This window comes from Artemia sp. Qi Xiang Cuo, chromosome 13 (assembly GCF_049724085.1).
Source record: "Artemia sp. Qi Xiang Cuo chromosome 13, ASM4972408v1, whole genome shotgun sequence".
Lineage (NCBI taxonomy): Eukaryota > Metazoa > Arthropoda > Branchiopoda > Anostraca > Artemiidae > Artemia > Artemia sp. Qi Xiang Cuo.
The window spans coordinates 12,665,102-12,690,094 of record NC_142806.1 but is presented as its reverse complement, the minus strand read 5'-3'; the positions used below and the strand labels follow the sequence as shown (position 1 = coordinate 12,690,094).

General features: G+C 36.4%; 1 protein-coding gene across 1 annotated transcript in view; it reads right to left on the bottom strand.

Moving 5' to 3' along the window:
• LOC148944968 (protein regulator of cytokinesis 1-like) overlaps positions 1-20,554 on the bottom strand; it is a 31,124-nt gene extending 10,570 nt beyond the window's left edge. Inside the window, exons 1-3 of the mRNA XM_089098907.1 lie at positions 20,498-20,554; positions 5,131-5,263; positions 3,502-3,600 (exon numbers count right to left, since the gene is read on the bottom strand). Coding sequence (XP_088955033.1) covers positions 3,502-3,600; positions 5,131-5,263; positions 20,498-20,544 — 279 coding nt within the window. The 5' untranslated portion in view covers positions 20,545-20,554. The remainder of the gene's footprint in view (positions 1-3,501; positions 3,601-5,130; positions 5,264-20,497) is intronic.
• Between the last annotated feature and the right edge of the window lie 4,439 nt (positions 20,555-24,993).

Below are 24,993 nucleotides of genomic sequence, written 5' to 3'. Positions count from 1 at the left end.
ATCTTCGAAGACTTTTGAAATGATGTGCGTCTTTGAGATTGGCCTGAGATCGGATGGTGAGGATGGTAATCTTTTCTTTGAAATTGGTGTGATAAATACCTTTTTGAACTTTTCTGGGAAAACGCCTTCCATTAGGCACTGGTTATAGACCATAGCCAATGGTGTAGGCAGTAGGGGGAAAATGCATGCATCAATCTTATATAAATTTCACCAGGGTACAAGGCTTTCCTAATGTCTAGGTTTTCAAGTTTTCCTTAGACCTGGGAAACTGTAATAATAGGGATGGTTTCGATTGGACCATTCTGGGGTATAATCTTGAGAGGAGACTGTTGGAGGCAAATGTTTGTAAAGTGTGGATTAATTGCTTCTACGGTTATATTCTCTCCTTGCTGGTCCCTCAGGATGGATTTAGACTCCTGCTGTCCTATTAGTTTCCGTACAGTTGTGTGGAACTTTCTTGGGTCACTGGTTGACAACTTAGCAAAAATTGGGTGTCCATACAGACGTCTAGCTTGCTTTAGTAGTCTAACTACTATGTTTCTCTTCCGTTTATATTCGTCAGAGTGTGGCTTTGTCTCATAAGGCATGTCTCGCTCTACCATTGCTGCTCTAAGTATCGGAGTAACCCAAGATTTATTCTATGCCCTAATTGTAACTCGCTTTTCAGGGAAGAATCGTTCGTACTCTCAAATTGTTTGTTCATAGAGAATTGCTTGTTCAGTCATGCTGTTCCCCAGGGAACAATTTTGGACTCTCTACTTTTTTTGGTTATGGTTATTGAGTTGGCAAATGATGAGTCGGATCGCTTTCAATTCGTTGATGATCTATCCATACTGGAGCTGGGTGAAAAAAGTGTTTCAAGTGAGGCAGACAAAATAATGGCAAGTTTATCACGTCAAGCTGAGGAGGGCAAAATGATCGTCAATCATGAAAAATCGTTCATATTAACTTTCTCTTTTCTAAGGGACAGTTTATCCCTTGCTTTACAGAATGTTTCAGGCATCAAGGATATCAAACTCTAGGGAATCTATCTCACACATGAACTGAAGTGGGAAAAACAGACACAGGAGATGATCAAACGGGCAAACCTGAATATCCTTTCTTTACAACTCCTTGCTCGTCATGGTGTTCTAACCCCCCCCCTATTGCATATTTTACTTACATTTGTCAGACCGCTGGTAGAATTCCGTTTGGCATTACGGCCTGACTTCGGACCAAAAAGACCGCCTGGAAAGGATCCAGTACCGAGCTCTTGTGATAGTGTCAAAATCTCCCAAAGTCCCTTATAACTTCCTTTTGAAACAATTTTCGCTTAAAACTCCATCGACACGCCGTGATGAATTGTGTTTTAAATTTGGTGTCGATATTTTGGAAAATCCGCGGCTTCGTGGAATCCTCCCCCCTGAGCATCTCCCTTCGCGCACAAGGCTCCCGCGAAATGTAGCTCAACCGGTACCAAAAATTCAGCCGGTACCAGCGCGGCATATGCGGTACGCAAGTAGTTTTATTCCCTCGTTCGTCAAGATTTTTAATTTTGCACCCACTTATCAATAATTGTATATTTTTATTTTCTTCAGTTATTATTATTTTTAAACGTGACTCTGTTTAGTTTGAATCTGTGATATTTCGAATCAATGTATATTTTTGCATGACGATTGCTGTGGCTGTGATTTTTATATGTTTTATATGTTTAGTGTCTTATTATGACAAAAACTGCCGCTGATCGGCATGACCGTTTTTAAAGCGTTTGAAAATAAAATCGTTTATCCTATCCTGTTTGCGTCTTTTTTTCCGAAAAGGCGGAACCAGCATATTGAGTTGAGCCATTCTCTGTAGCCAATTATACCTCCTTCTGTAAGCCGACGGTAGGTGAACTGGGTTGGTTTAGTAGGTTTCATTGTTGACTTTGGCCGTAATATAACTGTTGCATGATCACTGGTTGAGAGTGGTGCTTCCGCCGAAGGATCAAGTGTAGTGAGGATCAAGTCAAGGGTGTTTTCTCGCCGTGTTTTCACTTCAACTATTTGATGCAGGGCTGTAGAGCTTTTGATCCAGTTTGGCTTGAGGTCGTTGAAGCTCCACAAAGAAAGATTCCTGCATATGGATATTTGTTCTGATGAAGTCGCAACTTTGTTTGAGGTATTCCACTAATTGTCGCCGATATGGTCCTCTTGGTGGGAAATGTACCGTGGCGAATATCAATGACGACACTTGCCGAGGTAGGCCTTTTGGTCGTGCCCACAGCCACGAAACTTCGATGTCATGGTCCTTTGGTACTGCGACATCTAGAATCCTATGAGGAATATTTTCTTTGCAGCATATTTTGCTGCAGATATTTTTTGAAAATATTGCATATTTTCTTTCCTTGTTGTTGAGAGGTCGAACATTTGACAGGGCTATTGTTGGAAAACGGTAAGATTGGATTGGTCTTGTATTAAAACTTGTTTTCTTTTTCCCTCTTTCCAGGCTGCACGAAGAAGGATCAGCAGTCTCCAGTATATTCTTCAAACAAAATCATGCAATTAGTCTTGTACATGATATATTACTTAAAATAAATAAAACAAAGTGTAAAGAAATAATAGGTTTAAAGGTGCCTATGAGCTTAACTAAATGCGTATTTGAAATCAGTCGTATCTAGATTCAGCCCATTCCAAAATGCAATTTCTGGATATTTGACCACTGCTAATTTCCTTATTTTGTTCCCCCTTAACTTAAAACACTTCCCAAATACATAGGTATTAGAGATAGTTCCAAACTGGCTGTGCATATGAAAATATCAAATTACCAAGGATACGAATATAAAACGCTTTTTTTGTCCTCCATTGGCCACAATGAAGAAAGACCTCGAGCATTTGGGAATTTCAGGAAGTACAGACGCAATTATAAATCGTGGTTGGAAATCATCCGCCCCCAAACAGAAGACTGAAGTCAGTGGCAGAATATGGTCCATTATATCCTCGGTGCCAAGTTGGGCTGAACAGCATGTGCCTCGCAACAAATACCAGTAGTTAGTACCTCTAATTTCTTGAAAACCACGATTTTCAAAAAAATTTCTTCTGGTTTTTTCAAATTATAAAACTTTTAGGGCAGCACCAAACTTTTGCCAGCGTTTTCACATTGAATCGTAAAAATAAAGCGAAACTGATCAGCTGAATTTGACAATATTTTTTGTCTTTACAAAAAAAGAAAAGAAAAAGCATTAACAATAGGTTGACTCTGAAAGAAAACTACAGCTTCAAAGAAATCTACCATTCCTTAAATTGTTCATTTTTTTCAACTTGATGCCCACTACTACCAGGAACAGCATGAACATATATCAGGGTCGTTTCTAGGGTTGGTGGTGCCCGGAGTAAAATTAACTATCCCCCCCCCCATTTCCCGGCTCAAACAAACTGAAGTTGCTTGATCAAGAGGCAACAATGCCTCTCATAAGGCCTAACAATGCTTCTCATAAGAACACCAGACTACCCATAACATAAAAATAAAAAGTGAAAAACTTACTGTACAAACTTCCATGTACTGTTTAGCCTTCTTTTCAATCTTCTTTATGATGCTTTCTTTATAAACTTCCTCTTCTTTGACCATTTCCTGAAGCATATTCTAAGGAAAATAAGGTATTTGAGACTGGCAAATATATTGGAAATTAAACAGTACATTGAGTACAACATAAGATCGCCCACAAGGGAAAACTCCCAATAGAACAACAAACACAAGTATAAAGTGATTAATGCTATATGACAAAAAAAAAAAAAAAAAAAAATTAGTTTGATACTGGAATTTTCAAGAATGCAAATTTGAAACAAAATATGATAGATCACATTGACACAAAAAAGAAACATAAAAAGTGCTAATGGCTTCGGATCAGGCACGTAAATAAAGCAAGAAGAGCTGGGTCATACTTCTTCCCCAAAAAAGTTCAATATTTGTAGGGGTTTTCCAAACAATGTTCTTGCTTTTCAAGTTTTTGTTTACTGCTTTGCTTTCTCCAAATACTACTTGCACAGGTTCTGCCACAAATCCTTTATCAAGTAGCTGATTTTATTGATGTTATCAATCATGGAGGTGACCACACAAAGTTTAATTGTATTAGAACAGCTCAAGAAACACTAGGCTATTAACAGGGAGGGTCATATCCGGAATTTTGTTTCAGGGGGGGGGGAGGGAGTTACAAATTTTTTTAAGAAACGCATCAAAAATTTGTTTAAATTAATTTTTTACGTTTTTACGAGCTGGACAAACATTCCAGGGAGTGGGGGAGGGTTCAAAATCCTTAACCTCTCCCTGGATAAGGCCTTGATAATAGGTAATTAAAGCTATGGAATAGGAACTTATTTCAACTATGGACGAGATTCAATTAGCCATGTTCCACTGTGATGTAATAAGAAGAACTTCATTTAAGTTATTTGTAATATGTAGTCAATTTTCCATAAAAGTTGTGCAATACATAGACAGTCTTTAATTTTGCTAAATTTTCTTTTCCCTGGGACACCAACTTTTTCTGTACATATTACAAGTATCAGCTAGATTAAGGCAAAAGGAGATATTAAATGGCAACTCCTTCTACTTCTCCTTCTTTGAAATTATTTGCCTTTCTATTTTTACACGTCAATTGTAGGCTTATTTACAAGAAAAGAGGGGGGACTCATTAAAAAGATGAATCATTTACAAATCACAGAAATGTGTATAGTTGGTAGACATAGTTATTTCTGTAAGGCTTACACTCACAAAAGCTGGTTTTCATAAATGTATCTAGGCATATTATCAGCAAAAATCTACAACAAAAGTAGATTCCCTATGAGATTGGTTACCCCCCCCCCACCCTATTCCCTAAAAAATGAAGAAAACAGTGACCTAAAAATGTTTTTTTATATTCCCAACACTCAATAAAACTAAGGGGGTACGAGGACACCTGTCACTTGAAGTTTCTGTCACTAAACTATACCCTATAGTGCATGAAAATCTGTAAAGGAACTTATCACTAAAATAGAGCCGTTGCATTTATACATTGCAAAAAAAAAGTGAAATAACAGTGAAATAAGTTTCACAAAAGGTAAAGAGAGAAAATCAGAAAGTACCAAAAACATTTCGTATTAAATAATTCTCTAAAAGAAATCACTAAATTTATTTTACCTGTAAATGAGTCAAGACTGTCTTGTTACGCAGTGAAATGTTTTCTTCGTCCATCCCCAACTGGTCCCATATTTTTTTAAGGGTACCAAAGCTGTCATCAATTATTTTATATGCATTGCCTTCTAGTGACAGGCTGAAAGAAAAATAAGCATGAAAGATAAACAAATCTCACAACTAACAGTATTTTCCATTAAAAGAAAAAGAAATTCTTGAAATTTATCATCCAATAATGTCTTCTTGTGCTTCAAGATCAAAATTCAAAAACATAATCATAGGCAGCGCGCTAGCGCTGTCTAAGTAAAGAACGATGTGGGCACAATGTGTTTTTTTTTCTCCATACCCGGGCACTGCGTATCAAAGGAGTTGTCGTAGAAACTTCGAAAGGGCTCATTCGATTGGAAATTGGAGTGGCTAGTCCCCTTTTTAATAGTCGAAAGTGATTGGAGGGAAACTAGCCCCCCCCCCCTCACGCCAATCATTCCCCCTAACACATCCAATCAAAATTTTGAGATAGCCATTTTGTTCAGCGTAGTTAATTTTCACATAGAAATTGTGTTTTTGAGGAGGACACCCCACAACCCTCAGGGCAGAGGTTTTAAGTTACGCCCTGGGGGCATATAAGGTTTTTATTGAAGGCATTGTCATAGAAACTTCAAAACAGGCTCATTCGATTGGAAATTCAAAGGGCTAGTGCCCTTTTTTTAGTCGAAAGTGACTGAAGGGCAACTAGCCCCCCCCCCACGCCCTTCATTCCCCCAAACACATCCAATCCAAATTGTGAGATAGCCATTTTGTTCAGCGTAGTTGATTTCCAGATACAAAATATGTTTTTGGGGAGGACACTCCCCCACAATCATCAGGTCAAGGGTTTTAAGTTACGCCCTGGGGGCATATAAGGTTTTTATTGAAGTCATTGTCATAGAAACTTCAAAACAGGCTCATTTGATTGGAAATTCAAAGGGCTAGTGCCCTTTTTTTTAGTCGAAAGTGACTGAAGGGCAACTAGCCCCCCCCCACGCCCTTCATTCCCCGAAACACATCCAATCAAACTTTTGAGATAGCCATTTTGTTCAGCGTAGTTGATTTCAACATAGAAAATGTGTTTTTGAGGAGGACACACCCCCAAAACCCTCAGGGCAAGGGTTTTCAGTTATGCCCTGGGGGCATATGAGGTTTTTATAGAAGGCATTGTCGTAGAAACTTCAAAAAAGGCTCATTCGATTGGAAATTCAAAGGGTTAGTGCCCTTTTTAATAGTCGAAAGGGATTGGAGGGCATCTACCCCCCCCCCCACACCCATTTTCCCCCCAAACACCTGCAATTAAAATTGTGATATAGCCATTTTGTTCAACGTAGTTGATTTCCAAATAGAAAATAGGTTTTTGAGGAGGACACTCCCCCACAACCCTCAGGGCAAGGGTTTGTTATGCCCTGGGGGCATATAAGGCTTTTATAGAAGGCGATGTCGTAGAAACTTCAAAACAGGCTCATTCGATTGGAGATTCAAAGGGCTAGTGCCCTTTTTGATAGTCGAAAGTGATTGGAGGGCAACTAGCCCCCTCCCCCCTTCATGCCCATCATTCCCCCAAACACATCCAATCAAAATTTTGAGATAGGCATTTTGTCAGCATAGCTGGTTTTGAAATAGAAAATATCTTTTTGAGGAGGACACTCCCCCTCAACCCTTGGGGCAAGGGTTTTAAGTTATGCCCTGGGGGCATATAAGGTTTTTTTTTTATAGAAGGCGTTGTCGTAGAAACTTCAAAACAGGCTGATTCGATTGGAAATTCAAAGGGCTAGTGCTCTTTTTAATAGTCTAAAGTGATTGGAGGGCAACTAGCCCCCCCCCCACGCCCATCAGTCCCCCCCACACCTCCAATCAAAATTGTGAAATAACCATTTTGTTCAGCGTAGTTGATCTCCAGATAGAAAATATATTTTTGAGGAGGACACTCCCCGACAACCCTTGGGGCAAAGGTTTTAAGTTATGCCATGGGGGCATATAAGGTTTTTATAGAAGGCGTTGTCGTAGAAACTTCAAAACAGGCATATTCGATTAGGAATTCAAAGGGATAGTGCCCTTTTTAATATAAAAAAGTAATTGAAGGGCAACTAGCCCCCCCCCACGCCCATCATTCCCCCTAACACATCCCATAAAGATATTGAGATGGCTATTTTGTTCAGCGTAGTAGATTTCCTAAGAGAAAATATGTTTTTTGAGGCGGACACTCGGACAAAATCCCCCGGGCAAAGGATTTAAGTGAAGGTATTCCGGTAGAGAATTTAAAAAAGGTTCTATAGATTGGGAATTTAAAGGGATACTGCCCTTCTTAATAGTTGAAAGTGATTGGAGGGTAACTGGCCCCCACGCCCATTATTTCCCTAAACATAGGTAATCAGAATTTTGAGATACACATTTTGTTCAGCATAGGCTAGTTGATTTCCAGATAGAAAATATGTTTTTGAGGAGGAAACTCCCCCAAAACCCTCAGGGCAAGGGTTTTAAGTTATGCCCTGGGGGCATATAAGGTTTTTATAAGTAGGCGTTGTCGTAGAAACTTCAAAACAGGCTCATTCGATGGGAAACTTAAAGGGCTAGTTCCCTTCTTAATAGTCAAAAGTGATTGGAAGGGACTTAGCCCCTCCCCCACATCCATCATTCTCCTAAACACATCCAATTAAAATTTCGAGATAGCCATTTTGTTCAGCGTAGTTAATTTCCAGATAGAAAATACATTTTTGAGGAGGACACTCCCCAACAACCCTCAGGGCAATGGTTTTAAGTTATTACCTGGGTTATGTAAGGTTTTTATAGAAGGCGTTGTCCTAGAAACTTCAAAAGGGGCTCATTTGATTGGAAATTCAAAGGGCTAGTGCCCTTTTTAATAGTTGAAAGTGATTGGAGGGCAACTAGCCCCCCCCCCCACATCCATCATTCACCCAAACACATCCAATCAAAATTTTGAGATAGCCATTCTGTCCAGCGTGGGCTAGTTGAATTCCAGATAGAAAATATGATTTTAGAAGGAAACTCCCCCATCACCGACAGGTCAAGGGTTTTAAGTTAAGTCCTGGGGGCATATAAGGTTTCTTATAGAAGGCGTTGTCGTAGAAACTTCGAAAAAGGCTAATTCAATTGGAAATTGAAAGGGCTAGTGCCCTTTTTAATCGTCGAAAGTGATTGGAGGGCAACTTGCCCCCCCCCCACGCCCATCCGTCCCCCCAACAAATCCAATCAAAATTTTTAGATAGCCATGTTGTTCAGTGTAGTTGTTTTCCAGAGAGAAAATATGTTTTTGAGGAGGACACTCTCCCACAACCCTCTGGGTTTTAAGTTATGCCCAGGGGGCATATAAACTTTTTATAGAAGGCGTTGTCATAGAAACTTCAAAAAAGGTCATTTGATTGGAAATTCAAAGGGCTAGTGCCCTTTTAATAGTCGAAAGTGATTGGAGGGCAACTAGCCCCCCCCACGTCCATCATTCCCCCCAACACATCCGATAAAAATTTTGAGATAGCCGTTTTGTTCAGCATAGTTGATTTACAGATAGAAAATATGTTTTTGAGGAGGACACTCCCCCAAAACCCTCAGGGCAAAGGTTTGAAGTTATGCCCTGGGGGCATATAAGGTTTTTTATAGAAGGCGTTGTTGTAGAAACTTCAAAACAGGCTCATTCGATTGGGAATTCAAAGGGATAGTGCCCTTTTTAATAGTCGAAAGTGATTGGAGGGCAACTAGCCCCCCACGCCCATCATTCCCCAAACACATCCAATCAGAATTTTGAGATAACCATTTTGGTCAGCGTAGGCTAGTTGATTTGCAGATAGAAAATATGTTTTTTAGGAGGACATTCCCCCACAACCCTCAGGGCAATGGTTTTAAGTTATGCCCTGGGGGCAGACAAGTTTTTTATAAGTAGGCGTTGTCGTAGATACTTCAAAACAGGCTCATTGGATGGGAAACTTAAAGGGCTAGTTCCCTTCTTAATAGTCAAAAGTGATTGGAAGGGAATTAGCCCCTCCCCAACATCCATCATTCTCCTAAACACATCCAATTAAAATTTTGAGATAGCCATTTTGTTCAGCGTAGTTGATTTCCAGATAGAAAATACATTTTTGAGGAGGACACTCCCCAAAAACCCTCAGGGCAATGGTTTTAAGTTATAACCTGGGGTATATAAGGTTCTTATGGATGATGTGATCCCAGAACGCTCAAAACGGCGTTATATATTTTGAAATGCAAAAGTAATGTTACTATTTCAATATACGAATATAGTTGAAAGTCCACAAGCCCCCCCCCACGTCCATCCTTCGACCCCTCACATCGCAAACCAATATTCTAACAGCCATGTTGTTCAGCGTAGGCGAGTTGATTTTCAGATATAAAATATGTTTTTGAGAAGGACACTCCCCCACAACCCTCAGGGCAAGGGTTTTAAGTTATGCCTTGGGGGCATATAAGGGTTCTTATAGAAGGCGTTGTCCTAGAAACTTCAAAAAGGCTAATTCGATTGGAAATTCAAAGGGCTAATGCCCTTTTTAATAGTCGAAAGTAATTGGAGGGCAACTAGCCCCTCCCCACGCCCATCATTCCCCCAAACACATCCAATCAAAATTTTGAGATAGCCATTTTGTTCAGTGTAGTTGGTTTCCAGAGAGAAAATATATTTTTGAGGAGGACACTCTCCCACAACCCTCTGGGTTTTAAGACATGCCCAGGGGGCATATAAACTTTTTATAGAAGGCGTTGTCATAGAAACTTCAAAAAAAGGTCATTTGATTGGAAATTCAAAGGGCTAGTGCCCTTTTTAATAGTCGAAAGTGATTGGAGGGCAACTAGCCCCCCCACCCCACGCCCATCATTCCCCCCCCCCCAAACACATCCGATACAAATTTTGAGATAGCCATTTTGTTCAGCATAGTTGATTTACAGATAGAAAATATGTTTTTGAGGATGATACTCCGCCGCACCCCTCAGGGCAAGGATTTTAAGTTATGCCCTAGGGGCATATAAGGTTTTTATAGAAGACATTGTCATAGAAACTTCAGAAAAGGCCTCATTTAATTTAAAATTCAAAGGGCTAGTGCCCTTTTTAATAGTCGAAAGTGATTAGAAATATTTTTTGTTGTTTAGACCAGGGCACTTTGTATTGAAGGAGTTTTGAAAATTCGATTGAAAATAGAAAGGGCTGATGCCCTTTTTAATAGGCGAAAGTGATTGGAGGGCGACTAATCCCCCTTCCACTCCCACCTTCCCATTTGCCCATTATGTTTAAAAACTAAATGTTGCCTTAAGATTAAATCAAAATTCACTGTGATAATGCTTATTCCCAACAAGGTATCTCAGCAGTATCCCAAGAACGACTGAGGGTATTATGTTCAAACTTTTGAGGCTACTTCTGCTCTTAAAATTTAACCAAATCAAAATATTGTAAGTGTATCAAAGCTATCAAAGAAAGTAAACAGATTTTTTTGCGAATGGTATCAAGTTTTCCATTTCAGGTCAATAGAAGAGGTATGAAACTAAGTTATACAGTACTATTTGCGTCCAGATTTTTAAAACGGTGTATGTTGTTATAAATTGCTGAAAATTTGTCTCAAGCATGCAAACAGCAGGCCAAACTATATAGTTTTAAAAAACGATCAGGTTAAAAGTACAGTTTTGTGTGTCCCTGACAAAAAAACAGTTTCGTTACAAAACGAATTGACGTGAATTAGAAAAACTTTTCCCACAAAATAAGCTTCTCAATGAAAAGTGATAAAATAAATTTCACAATACCTGAGCAAAAATAAAATCATATAAGTTATTAAGTGCGAAACTACTACAAATCACGATCAATAAATAAAAGAAACCCAAAACGAACAGAAATTACAATAAATAACCGAGTCAAACTCAAAACAAGCAGAAATAAACATAAGTTGGGCGCAAAACCCCTAGGGCTTCCCATTGCCAGAACATAATTTACACTTTGCTGAAAAAAATACAAATGTTTTTACTCTTAAAACTTTAATAAATTAAATAATTTTAACATTTTGATTACTAAATATCAGTATATGCATATTAAACTGACAACGCACATTCATTTGTATTTTTTCAGTAAAGTGCAAATTTTGTTCAGGCCTTGGGAAGGCATAGGGGTTTTCTAATTATTGACAAAAAAAGACAAAACAAAAACAGTTGGTACAATGACCAGCCATTTGGTAAAATCCCTTGCCCCCCCCAAACATTTTAGCTAGTAACAACCCTTCATCTGACTGCATTTTCGAGATCTTCAGTAACTTTATTCATTGTCTCCACTTCACAACTCCTTAGTTCATGTTTTAATGCTTTTTCCACTATCCTACACCCCTCTTCTTTTTCATAGGCTATTTCTCCAATATTTTTTGTAGGAGCCCCACCTCCTCTCTACTAGACTTGAATTATTTTCACTAGTATTCCTAGCATTCTAGCTTTAAATTAGCCCAAGACATCAATAATCAAACATCATCAATAACAGCATTCCTATACACCCCAGTATCTGGTATTAATCCTGCTAGTCTCTGGTTCACAACAACATAATAAAAAAGATTAGCATTTCTACCATCATAGGAATAACATATTAACTTGTGGACCATTTTACATCCCACTTACTGTATTGTTTATTACTACATTATTATACCTGTAGAACTCTATAACTGCTACTAATTTCTTTCCAACTGCAACAAATTTACCCAGGCTAGGATACCATCTATCTTTATTTCTACGAACTTAGGGATTAAAATCCCAAATAAAAATACCATATTTCCACCAGGGATCCTGTCTTTTTGCTCTTCTGGCAATAAGTAAAATTCATCTGAGTCACTACTATCTTCATCTGTCAATTCTCATCTTCTATAGGGGCATATATGATATTCGGACTAGTCTGACTGATATTCTGGATTGTTTTGCGGTAAAATGAGCAACTAATATCCTTTTATTAATAACTTCTTAACCTGAACAAGACTTAGCACCTTCCTTACTCATCATAATACCTATTCCCTGCCTATGTGACCCATCCATCTTGTCTGAGTAAATAATTTGTGTATCACCTAATTTTATATGTAGGAAAAAAAAAGACAGTATGATTATTTCCTATCTCAATCATTCGACAAAGTCAAACCAGGATGCTGCTCCTCCAGAGAACATATAAATGAAAAGAAACACAAGCAACATTGTACATTTTTGATGACCCAACTACAAGTGAATTAATAAGTGATGATCAGAAGAAGGCTGATGTGTTAAATCAAGTATTTTTGTCAGTTTTTGGAAATCCAGATTATGTCCATGCATGCAGTCCACCCCATTTTACCGAATTTGTTTCAGCAGACAATGTGCCCTTCAATGACTCTGACATTTCTTCAGAGCAGGTTTTAAAAATTCTCCGTGACCTTTCCATTATTAAAGTTCCAGATATAGATGGTATTTCTAACCCTTTTCTTCAGAAGACAGCCACGTGTTAAGCTGAACCTCTTGCGTTTTTATTTAATTACTGTCTACTGAGTGGTAAATGTCCTGCAGCGTGGAAAAAAAAAAACGGTTGTAAACCCACTCCACAAAGGAGGATCTAAATCCCAATTTGGAAATTATCATCCAATTTCAAACACCTCAATTTTTTTTAGAGTTCTTGAAAAGATTATTGTATATTGGATACAGGATTACTTCAACCAAAATAAACAATGGCATCCATCACAGCATGGTTTTTGAAAAAACAGGTCATGTAATACGCAGTTGCTAGAAGTTGTAAAAGATTTCCAAAATATGGCTGATCTCAGTTCAAAGTTTGATTGCTTGTAAATTGACTTCAGTAAAGCATTTGACAAAGTTTCAATTAGTTTTTTGCTTAAAAAATGTGAAAAGTATGAGTTAGGCAGTACAACTTTAACATGGACTACAGATTATTTATCAGGCCGTTGCCAGAAAGTTATAGTCGGAAGTGCACTTTTAAGTGAGAGTCTAATTTTAAATGGTGTGCCACAGGGCAGTTGTCTGGGCCCAGTGTTATTTTGTTTGTTTGTCAACGATTTGCCTGAAGTAATTCGTCAATCCACTGTCAAACTGTTTGCAGACAATATAAAACTGTATAAAAGTGTTACCTCCCCGGTAGATGTCACCCTTATTCAAGAGGATCTGAATGCCCTAAATAATTGGTGTAAATTGAACTCTATGTTTGTAAACCATCAAAAATGTTTTAGTACTCCATTACTTCTCAAAAAGCTCAACTTGTCATTATTTTCTTGGTGATACACCTGTTTCATCTTCAGATTCAGTAAGGGATTTAGGTATCCACTTTGATAACCAGTTGAAGTTTCACAAGCATGTGTCAATAATTTCACAAAATGCTCTAATTACAGTCTGCTTTGGATTACTCTGTCATTGTAAATTTATTGTATACGATGGGTTTTCAATATATATTACATTATATTATTATATTATTAAGAGAAGTTTCATGAAATTTAACCTTCACACTTTTATGACACTATACAAGACAATAGTACACCCGGTGGTAGAATATTGTCCCTCTGTGTGGTATCCTACATGGAAATTTGACTTGCAGCAAATTGAAAGGGTTCAACATTGGGCGTCAAAGTTAGTGCCATATTTGAGCCATTTACCATATCAGCATTGACTGGAGTGTTTGGGACTTCCTTCTTTGGAGTTTCGATGGGATAGGATTGACCTGATCAATACATTCCATATTATGAAGGGTGTTGGTAATGTGGACTGGACTGATTTTTTCAAACTTAGTCATTACTCAGTCACTCAACAAAACTTGTATAAACTGTATCAGCCACAAGTGCTCAAGAAAATAGGTCAATCTAGCTTTGTTAACTGTGCAGCTAAACTTTGGAATAGTTTACCTGATACCATAGTTTCTATGCAAACAGTGCAATCATTTAAGAGTGCTCTTGTTAAAACTGAGTTCTATAAAAAACAGTTTCTGTAATATAGTTGTTGCATAGTTGTTTATTTATGAATATTTTTTTGTTTTATTTCTTTTTGTGTTTTGCAGTGTTGCTGTTTGAGCTGTTATTTTTTTTGTGTTGTTATGCAACAAGCCTACAGCTTCCTCCTTTATTGAATAAAATAAATAAATAAACACTATATCTTTTCATGGGCAGGCATGTGTGTGACATTGGTATTCACAGCCTGTAGAACAAGAAAAGAAATAAGGTAAATCAAGCATCTACAGGATAAGGAAGAATCTAATACATTGAAGAGATAAAAAAGAAAAAGGAAAATAACTGGTCTGTCTGTAATAATGCAAAAGGCAAGGATAACATTGGTTGGAGAATGGAAAGAAAAACAAAGAATGAATTCATAAGGATAATCAAGGTTGAAATAAATCTTATTTGAACAATATTATAATGTGATGACATTTGATGCTTTACATTGATATTTCAGTTACATAGATCAGCTTTTTCTAAATTTAGTCACTTCCTTTTTCACATATGTTTACTGATATTGATAAGTTTTTTAGCAAACTTGCATGTAACCCAAAACTGGAAAGATAATACAAAGAATTGAGAGGATTAACCTAATGGGTCATAAAAAAATGCTTTCTGATGGGATTTTTTATGTATGGTAATTTGCAAGTGCATGGTAAAATATTTACAATAATAAGCATTACTTTATCATCTTCTTATAATACAAATACAATTCTTTTGATGTCCTTCAATTTTCTGAAAACCCACTAAGAACTTCCTAACAAACAGTCCTTAATAGATACTTGGCATTGTCTTGGATAGAGCTATTCCACCAGTTATTAGAACAAAAAACAAAGGCTCTACATCAAATTTTAAAGGACATTTTTATGGCCCCAAAACAGGAAAAATTCAAGGGAATATTTTTCCTTACCAAGAAGAAATAATTTTTGACACTCCATGGTACAATATTACTATCTAAAACCACAGATTATTATGAAACCAAATAGATAATATGTGCTAAAACTATTAGGTGACCCTTTGTGGTAAAACATTATGTGGCAAATTTCAAATAGTCTTGTCACTTCATGGATTTCTCTTCAACTATTTATAAAATTCCAGCTATTTCCCTGTTGCAGCATTAATCAGAAGTTAGCACTGGAAATGTCTGTATTTGCTAAAATTTAATAGAAACCCATGTTTTAGAAAATTTGGATCTGCCACTCAGTCAAGTCAAAAGTTATACCTATAAGATGGGGCAGTAGCAAACCACTTTGCCAGCTTACCCCCTTTGTTTCTTCTTTTGCAGTCATAAAAAATACAGGTTCACACCATTTTCCAAAGTTGATCAAGGAACTGAGAAATATACAATGGATTGCTTAAACAAATGAAATGGGAGGAGCTATTATTTGCACCAAGACGGTAGGTGACAGATATTTTTTAGGTTAATCAGATTGTCTATATTTCTCTACAGTGTTCCTACCCATGGGATAAGAGTTTCTCAAACTTCTAATAAATTTAGTTAAAACATCTAAATTTGTCAGTGAAAATACCAACATGACAGTTGTTTTTTCTTCTTTAGCTTTGTAACATTCAAAGTAGGAATTCACATGATTTAAATCATTGAAATTGCTATGGGCTCAGGAAAAACAAGTTCCAAATACCAGTGAAGGATGGAGAGTAACACATGATTACATGTCTAGCCTACACAGGCTGCCTTAGAACTGCTCAGAAAGAAGTCTCTAGGACGTCTAGAATGAATGAAGCCTTTGTGTGACCCTGAGCCCAATTTGGTCATAATCTGGTTTTCTATACTTGGCAATGCCTTCCATCAACAAGAATCAAAATCCTGCATAAGCAATATTAAACCTATTACCACCAACTCATAATATATTCATGCCTAGGACTAACTATGGAGAGGTAGCCAATAATAGATAAATTAGAAAAGAGGTTTTCATCTCATCAAAACAAACAAAACCAAAAAGAACCTCTTGAAGGTCACCCAGCAGTGGTGTTTACAGTCATTGTACTGGTTAGGTAAACTTATGAAAGGTTCCTTCTAATACCAAACAAGCAGAATTTCTCTCTTGGGGATAGTGAAGTAGGAAGGAAAGATAAAAGTCTAGTTTAGCTATCTTGGAATGGGGTTAGGTTGTGAAAAATGAAGTGGTCTACTTTATAAGCTTATATAAAATTTTACTATTGAATCTCCTTCTAACATCATTTTTTATACAATCCTTAAAAGGGCTTATCCCAGATTTCCCTCTCAATCATTCAGACTATCTGTCTTGGCTTTTTCTACAATTAGCCATGTCTTGATGCCAACTGCAAATTACTCGATGTCCAATTCATGTGTTGCTGGAAACAAACATTGCCCCAGAAAATAATTCATTTCTAACTAGGTGACTAGTATATTCTCCCCATCAAAACTTAGCTGGAAACAAACATTGCCCCAGAAAACAATTCATTTTCCAACTAGCTGACTAATAAATTATCCCCAGCAGCACTTAAATTTATTTACTAGTTGACAATATATGTTGTCCCAGCAAAGGTTTCTTTTTCTAACTAGTTGATCAATAACTTTTCCCTAGCAAAACTTAATTTTTCCAACTAGTTGACTAATAACTTTTCCCCAGCAAAACTTAATTTTGCCAACTAGCTGGAAACAAACATTGCCCCAGAAAACAATTCATTTTCTAACTAGTAACTTCTCCCCTCCCAGGAAGTTCCCATTTTGTTTAAATCTTTCTTTATGACATCCTCTCACCCCAGACAAGGACAACCTGCTTTCCTTTTAGCCCTAGACAGTGGGCCAAAAAGGAAAATCTTTGGCAATTTGTATGGGAAACATCTAGCAAATTGTGATCCACTTTATGGAATTTTCTTTTAATTTTGTATATATTGACTAGGATCATCAGGGAGGGAGGGTTGCTTTGTTGTCAGGATAACAACTAATATATTGATAAAGAGCATGAAACAAGAACATTTTTATTTTATTTTATTACTATGTTTTTTGAGAAGTGCTGCTAAACTGAAATTCTACCATTATTTGGAAATTTGACCAGTTTACCCTTCTATTCTTAGAGATGTGAGGGGAGAAGTTATTAGTCAACTAGTTGGAAAATAAACTGTTTTCTGGGGCAATGTTTGTTTCCAGTTAGTTGGCAAAATTAAGTATTGCTGGGGATAAGAAATTAGTCAACTAGTAGGAAAATAAATTGTTTTCTGGGGCAATGTTTGTTTCCAGCTAGTTGGCAAAATTAAGTATTGCTGGGGATAAGCTATTAGTCAACTAGTTGGAAAATGAATTGTTTTCTGGGACAATGTTTGTTTTCAGCTAGTTGGCAGAATTAAGTGTTGCCATTCCATTAAGGGGAGAAGTTATTAGTCAACTGGTTGGAAAATAAAAGTTTTGCTGGGGATACATTTCTTGTCAACTAGTTGGCAAATATAGATTTCTCCTATAGGGATGGGCAAAATTTTCCAACTAGATGGCAAAAATATTTTTAATTATAAGGAGATTGGATAGTACCCTTTTATATAAGCTTATAAACTAATTTTTCCCAATAGTCAAAGAGTGGATATCCAGTTACAACAAGCCAAGTAGCCTAGCCTACAAAGAATGCCTCTTTGTGACATCACAAACAAGGTTTATTTTATAGGCTACCATAAGCAAATGTAAATAAAATGCAAATAGGATTATGGGATACACCATAATAAATAAGTTTAAAAGCTGAACTTTTGTAAGGTAAGCACTTATTTATAATTATAGCATAATATAAAATGAAATGTGAGCAAAATAAGCATTAATGTGTACTATTATGCATTATATAGAGGGGGAGGAGTGGAGACAAGTACTTCAAAATACCTTCCTAGGCCATATGGTAAATTTTTGTAATTCATATTATTGACTTATTAATAAAGTAAACATACCACTTGTTGCCTTTTTTTATGCTCTTTCCAAATATAATAATCATTTTTGTCAGAAATGAATTTCACCCCCCCCACCCCTAAATATACCAATTCAGGGTATATATTTGCACATTAGGGGGGTGGGGGGAAAGTTTAAACTTACCTCTCATTTACATCAGAAATAAAATTTACCCCCACCCCCCTAATGTGCAAATATATACCCTGAACTGGTATATATAGGGATGGGGGTAAAAGTCATTGGCATGTACAGGGGTGGGGGCAAAAAACTTTATTTGTAAGTCAATAATATGAATAACAAAAAATTTACCAGCCATACTTTAGTCTATAGATCTATCCCTGAAAATTTCATTTGTAAAATTCTACTTTAGCTACTGTTGGCCATCTTGGATAGGGGTTAGGTTAGTAAAATGAAACTTTCAGGGATGGGTCTACAAGCTAAAGTATGGGTAAATATTTTGCAGTTCATATTATTGACTTACAAATTTTGAAGTATCTGAAGAAGGTATTTTGAAGTATCTAAATTCACTCCTTCTCCCTCTAAAGGGTCCTGACCTTTCATGACCTTTAAAAATCTGTGTTATAAAAGTGAAACCTTGCAAAATAGATCTGCTGCTGAAATGAAGTACAACACAATTGTTTTCAGCTTCAAAACTTTGCTCAACTCCAATTTATAAGGTTTTAAAGATATTCAGACATTTCCTAAATATAAAAAAACGTTGATATGGCAAAAAATTCTACTCATAGAATAGGAATTAGATTTTCAGAACTAAAGCCAGAGAAAAAGAAACTGATAAGGTCAAATGTTTGTTTTGTCAAAACTTCAATAGGTACCTGTCATGTAGGCAAATTTCAGGACCCTCTAGAGAGAAAAGGGGTGGAGGTAAGTACTTTAAATACCTTCCCATGATATACTTTAGCCTATAGAACCATCCCTGAAAGTTTCATTTTCCTAACCTAACCCCTTTTCAAGATAGCCAAAAGTAGCTAAAGTAGAATTTTAACACTTTTTCCAATAGTCAAAGGGTAGAATCCCCTTTGTCAATAGGCTTTCACCCTGGCCTATTTATTGTAGGCTGGGCTACTTGAAACTGTGAAAGCACACATCTCTAAGAATAGAAGGGTAAATTAGTCAAACTTCCAAATAATGGTAAAATTTCAGTTTAGCAGTACTTCTCAAAAAACATGGTAGGCTAAAAAAATAAAAATAACAATGTTCTTATTTCATGCTATTTTTCAATATATTAGTTGTTATGCTGACAACAAAGCAAACCTCCCTCCCTGATGATCAGATCAATATATATAAAACTAAAAGAAAATTCCAAAAAGTGGATGACAATTTGCTAGATGTCTTCCATAGAAATTGATTACAGATTGTTCGGGGTACCTGGCTGACAGATCAAATTTCAAACAGTAAGCTGTACAAAAAATGTGGTTCAATCCTGTTTTCTAGGGCTGTAATGACAGAAAGGTTGAGATGGCTAGGGAACATTCTGCAGATAAAGGATGACAAATTGCCAAAAAAATCCTTTCTGACCAACTGTCTAGGGCTAAAAGGAAATCAGGTTGTCCTTGAGATTAGATAGTACCATTCTATAGAAGCTTATAAAGTAATTTTTTTCAACAGTCAAAGGGTGGAGTCCCATCATAACTGCTTAAGGAAATTTGCAAGAGGTGGTTTCTGTTGTTTGACTGTGGAAGTAGGCTAGGCTAAAACCTCTTTGGGGTAATCTTTTTGTTTTCATAACCTAAACCCTTTCCAAGATAGCAAAAAGTAGTGGTAAAGTTCTACCAAATCATATTATTGAGTTAGGAATAAAGTGAATACACCCTTCAATGCCTTTTGGTAAAGTTCTACCAAATCATATTATTGAGTTAGGACTAAAGTGAATACACCCTTTGATGCCCTTCTTATATGCTGATTACAAATATGATAATCATTTCTATCAGAAATGAATTTCAGCCTCCCCCTATATATACCTAACCTAACCTAACCCTGAATTGGCATATATAGGGGGGGGGCTGAAATTCATTTCCTATAGAAATGATTATTAGGCTATAGGCTATTTGTAATCAGCATAAACAAAGGCATTGAATGGTGTATTCACTATAATCCTAACTCAATAATATGATTTGGTAGAACTTTACCAAAGTAGCTAGATTAGAATTTTAACAAGGGTTAGGCCTAGGCTAAAATAGAAGCTTGGCAATAGGCCTACCTTCCCAGAGCATGTTTTTTGCCCTGGATTCATCACTGAAAGTTTTCATTTCCTTACCTCACCCCTTTCCAAGATTGCAAAAAGTAACTAAACCAGAATTTACTAAATTAGGCTTTGGCCTAGATCAACTAGCCTAAGGCTTACAAACCAGGCTAGCCTTAGCCCTGAAGAGGACGGTTAGGCTAGCTAATATTTCGAACTTCAAAAATTGTAATTATAGGAAATATAACGATTAGTTGTAGACAACGGTAAGTTCATATTTAGTTCAGATGAACTTACCTGTCATTTGTTTCGGACATATCATTTCTTTCTACCCTACCATTCATTTTAAATGAAAATGGCCGTTAAATTCAAATTCAAATAAACACTTGAACTACCATCTATGCATTCACCCCTATTCACATAGAGCATGGATATGCGGAAACCGCTGCGGATCGCCTTTTGCCGAGGAACATGACGCATGAGTTGAAAAAATATAACGCGTTTTTTTTTTTTTTTTTTTTTTTTTTTACACCCTTATAATAGCTCATTTTAGAGTCATCACACTTAGTATATGATTCATTTTTTATCTATGTTCTATCAGCTTATTTTTATTTGTTTATTTATTTTTTTTTTAGTTGGCTAACTCAGCAGACATTATAGATAAATTATTAAATAATCTCTCGCCCATTGCAATTTTCAGGTGAGGAAGGAAAACACCACTTGCAACCTTCTCATTCATTTTTGACCCATCAACAAACATTTGGAAGTGATTTTTATAGGTAATTGTATTAAGTTCTGCTAATTTTTTCTGGACAAAAGCAGTGGTGGTTAAATCTTTATTCCATTTTGAATATTCAGTATTTATTATGGGAAATAACCAATTCCGTGGAGGGGATAGGGGGAAAGTTTGTGCAATAGACTTTGCTGGTACAGGTAACTTCTTTTGAGTATTCGCATACTCATCGGCAATACCTCTATACATGGCTGAATTTCTTAACCAATTATGTAATGTGTGTGAGCTATTTGATTCAATTTTTGTAAGATGTTTTATCAAGAGAAAGCTACGTCTCTCCCTTATTGTTGTTAATCCACTTTCCATAAGCAGAAACTTGATGCTTGTGGGTTTCCTAAGACCAAACATGACACATATTATATCATTTTGTGTTTTTTTAATTTTTTGCATCTGTGTCTTTTCACATGCACCATATCGGATAGTCAATATGTACACATAGTCAATATGGGGTCTTATATGTGATTTATAAAACTGGAGTAAGGTTTTCTCCTTACAACCCCAGGGTGTGGAAAGAAGTCTTTTTGGTATATTTGCTTTTCTATAGCATTTTTTTATTGTGTTTGAAATGTGGAGGTGGAAATTAAGTTTTTGGTCAAGCATGAGACCTAGGTAATAAATATTATTATATTCTGGAATAGTTATTTTATTTAGAGTTAGTTTTGCATTAACATGGTTTCGCTTCTTGTGAAAATGGATTATTTTTGGCTTAGTGGGTGCAATGGGTAAATCTGAATGTTGAGAGAATTTTTCTAACTGGGAAAGTGACTTTTGCAGATTTGACTGTGCTTTCTGAAAGGTGTTTCCAGATGACTATAGCACCAGATCATCAGCATATTGTAGATTTGTGTGAGGTAGGTTCATGTCCCAGAGATATAGGGCAAATAGGGGGCAACTGAGGACTGCTCCCTGAGGTAGGCCTTTGGATATTGTCTTTTGGGGTGAAGAGGCTGAAACAACACAAACAATTAAACTTCGCACTTCTATGAAGGATTTAATAAAAGATACTAGCTTAGGGGTACTCCAAGGTTTGCAAGTTTATTTAAAAGGATTTGGTGGTTCACATTGTCATATGCCCCTTCAAAATCTAGGAAAGCTGCCACTAGGATTTAATTTTTTGAGAAAGATTCATTTATTGCATTTGTTAGCAAAATGAAAGCATCTGTTGAGGAGTGGTATTTCCTGAATCCAGTTTGAGTGTGTGGGATCATATTATTTTTTTCAACAAACCAGAGGAGTCTGTGATAAATCATTTTCTCCATTATATTCCCCATCAGAGGTGTAATCATTATGGGCCTATAAGACTCAGGGTTATCTTTTGGTTTATTTTTCTTTAGGATTGGTAGGAGGGACGAACATTTCCATATATTGCGAAACCTAGAATATGCCCAAGCGTGATTATAACAATTTAGCATTTCTTGTTTGTATGAAGGTGTGAGATTCTTTATCGATGTAGGGTGTATATTGTCATAGCTGCTGCTAGTTTTGGTCCTAATCTGATGTATTGCATTATTCAATTCCTAGATTGAAAATGGATTGGTTATTTACTCGGATCCTGGGCGTGGTTGGTAACTTGGGTTCATGGGAATTTTGGATAGTTTGCTTTGATTATTTGATGTTAGCATATTAACAAAAAGAGTTGCAAATAGGTTAGCTTTTCCATTATCATTGTCATAATGGGTATTATTATGTAAAAGCTCATACAGGAGTGTGTTGGGGGAAGTCTTTTTCCCAAAGATCTGGCTTATGACTTTATGTATAGTTGGCTCATGCGTTTCTCTGGAGAGATTATTTGCAAAATTATTCCAGTATTTATATTTAGCATCTATTATAGTCCTTTTTAGATTAGATTCTGCTTGTAATTTTTTTAAATATGTATTAGGTGATGGTTTTCTTATGAATTCTGTCCTAGCTGCCTTTTTTATCCCCCATTTATTTAGGCACTCATTTGCCCACCATGCTTTAGGAATTTGTTTAGGGAATGTTTTCTTAGGTGTTGTCTTGGGGATAGCATGATTAGCTGTATTTATTAGTAAAGCTGTCAAGGCTTCAGCATGCGTGTCAACTGTTGTGTTAGAAATGCATGAACTTTGGGTGAAACTTGTAATTTCATCATTAGCTTATTTTGGAACATAGATCAATCTGCTTTAGTGTTGATATATTTGGAGGTATGAGATAAAGTTTCAGCAGGTTCATTTTGAGAGCAAACTATAACAAAGTGGTCAGTACATAGACTATCAATTTTATTTATGGTAATTTTGTTCAAAAATTTAATGACACAATTTGTAGGTCAATTGTGGAGAATCTGCCACTTTTGGGGTTGAAATATGTGTTCAGGTTTGGAGGGGTAGCAACAGCTAATTCAGTATTATTTGAAGTCATATGCTCAATGAATTTACCAGCTTTATTTGTTGGTTTATTCCCCCACAAAGGCTGTGGGAATTGAAATCTCCAAAAATAATGATATTTTTTAACATATTATAATTATTTATATAATTAAAGAAATCCTTGGCATCTGTAGTTTGGCCATTAGGGTTATAAAAGCTTGTTATGTAGGTTTTTAAATTATTCAGCCAAACACTGATACCAATTACATCAACATCATTTGCAAAATCTGGAAAATTGATGCCACAAAATTTTATATTATTAATAACTAATAAAGCTACCCCACCTCCTTTTCTCTCTGAAGATCTATCCTTTCTCAGGATAGTATATCCCGGTTACTTAATTTGTTGATTTTGGGTTAAATGAGTTTCCTGGAGGCAAGCAATATTAATGGAATTATTATTCATAAATGATATTAGTTCATTTAGCTTATTTTCTGTGAGTGATCTTACATTCCATTGGAGTATTGATATATGTTTTGTTTTTGATTTATTCTTCATATGACTGTGTGTCAATGTTCAGCTTTGTTAAAAGTAAAGCAAGATCTTTTTTTCCTTGAATGAGCATATCACCTGGGATGTAGATTTTTGCCAATTCTGCAATAATTTTTGTTTTCTGTAGTTGATGTATGTTCATGGCCTGAACTGCATTACAGTTTAGAATGAATAAGCATATATTTGGGGATTGCATTTTTGTTTGTGTATCCTGTTTGTTGGTTAAGGGACTGATTCCTGGTAGTATTTCTGGTTTGTTTCTTCTTGGGAGGGGGGCCAGGCTGACCTCATCTCACCGGACAAGGAGGCTTGTTGGCTTGGTGATTCCTTCTGATAGGGATTTGAGCAAGGGGGCTTAGAAGATGGTGTTTTATAAGGGGTGCTTGATGCATTGGGGGCATTTGACTTGGGGGTTTTGGTTGGTTTCATTACAGGATTTTTTTGGTATTGTTCGGCAGCATTTGCTTTCATTGCTGCAAAGGGGTATGGGATGGCCTTTTCTGTTGATATTTTGAGTGTTAGAGCTCTTTTCTTGTATGCAGGGCATAATGATTTATTTGTAGATTCATGTGGGCCTTTGCAATTGATGCATGTAGGCTGAGTGTTCTTGCAAGTTGTCAGCTCTTTAGGATGGAAATATTTACAATTACTACACTCTTGGAGAATTTCATTGCATTTGTTTGTCGTGTGTCCCAGTTTGAAACATTTCTGACACTGAATAGGCTTAGGTTTGTATTCCTTGTGTGGTTTGATTTGCCCAAATAGGAATAATTTTTCTGGGATATCAATTTTATCCTTCAGTGTGAATAAGAAGGATCTACTACTTTTTAGGCCAGTAGAATTAGGTTTTACAAGTTGGGTTACATCCTCAACTGGGATTTTGTTACTAACCCTATCTGAGAGGTCTTGTTTTAACTCATGAGCAGATATCTCTGTGGGAACATTATAAACTACAATTTTTGTTGGTCATTGTTTTGGGTTTCAATTAGATGCAATAATTAGGATATTCAGAATGGATTTAAGGTTAATTATTGTATCTGCTGATTTCTGATCTTCTACAGCTATTAGCAGAGATCCATCACGGTTAATATTAAGAGAGAACATTGATTTTAGCAATTTAGAAA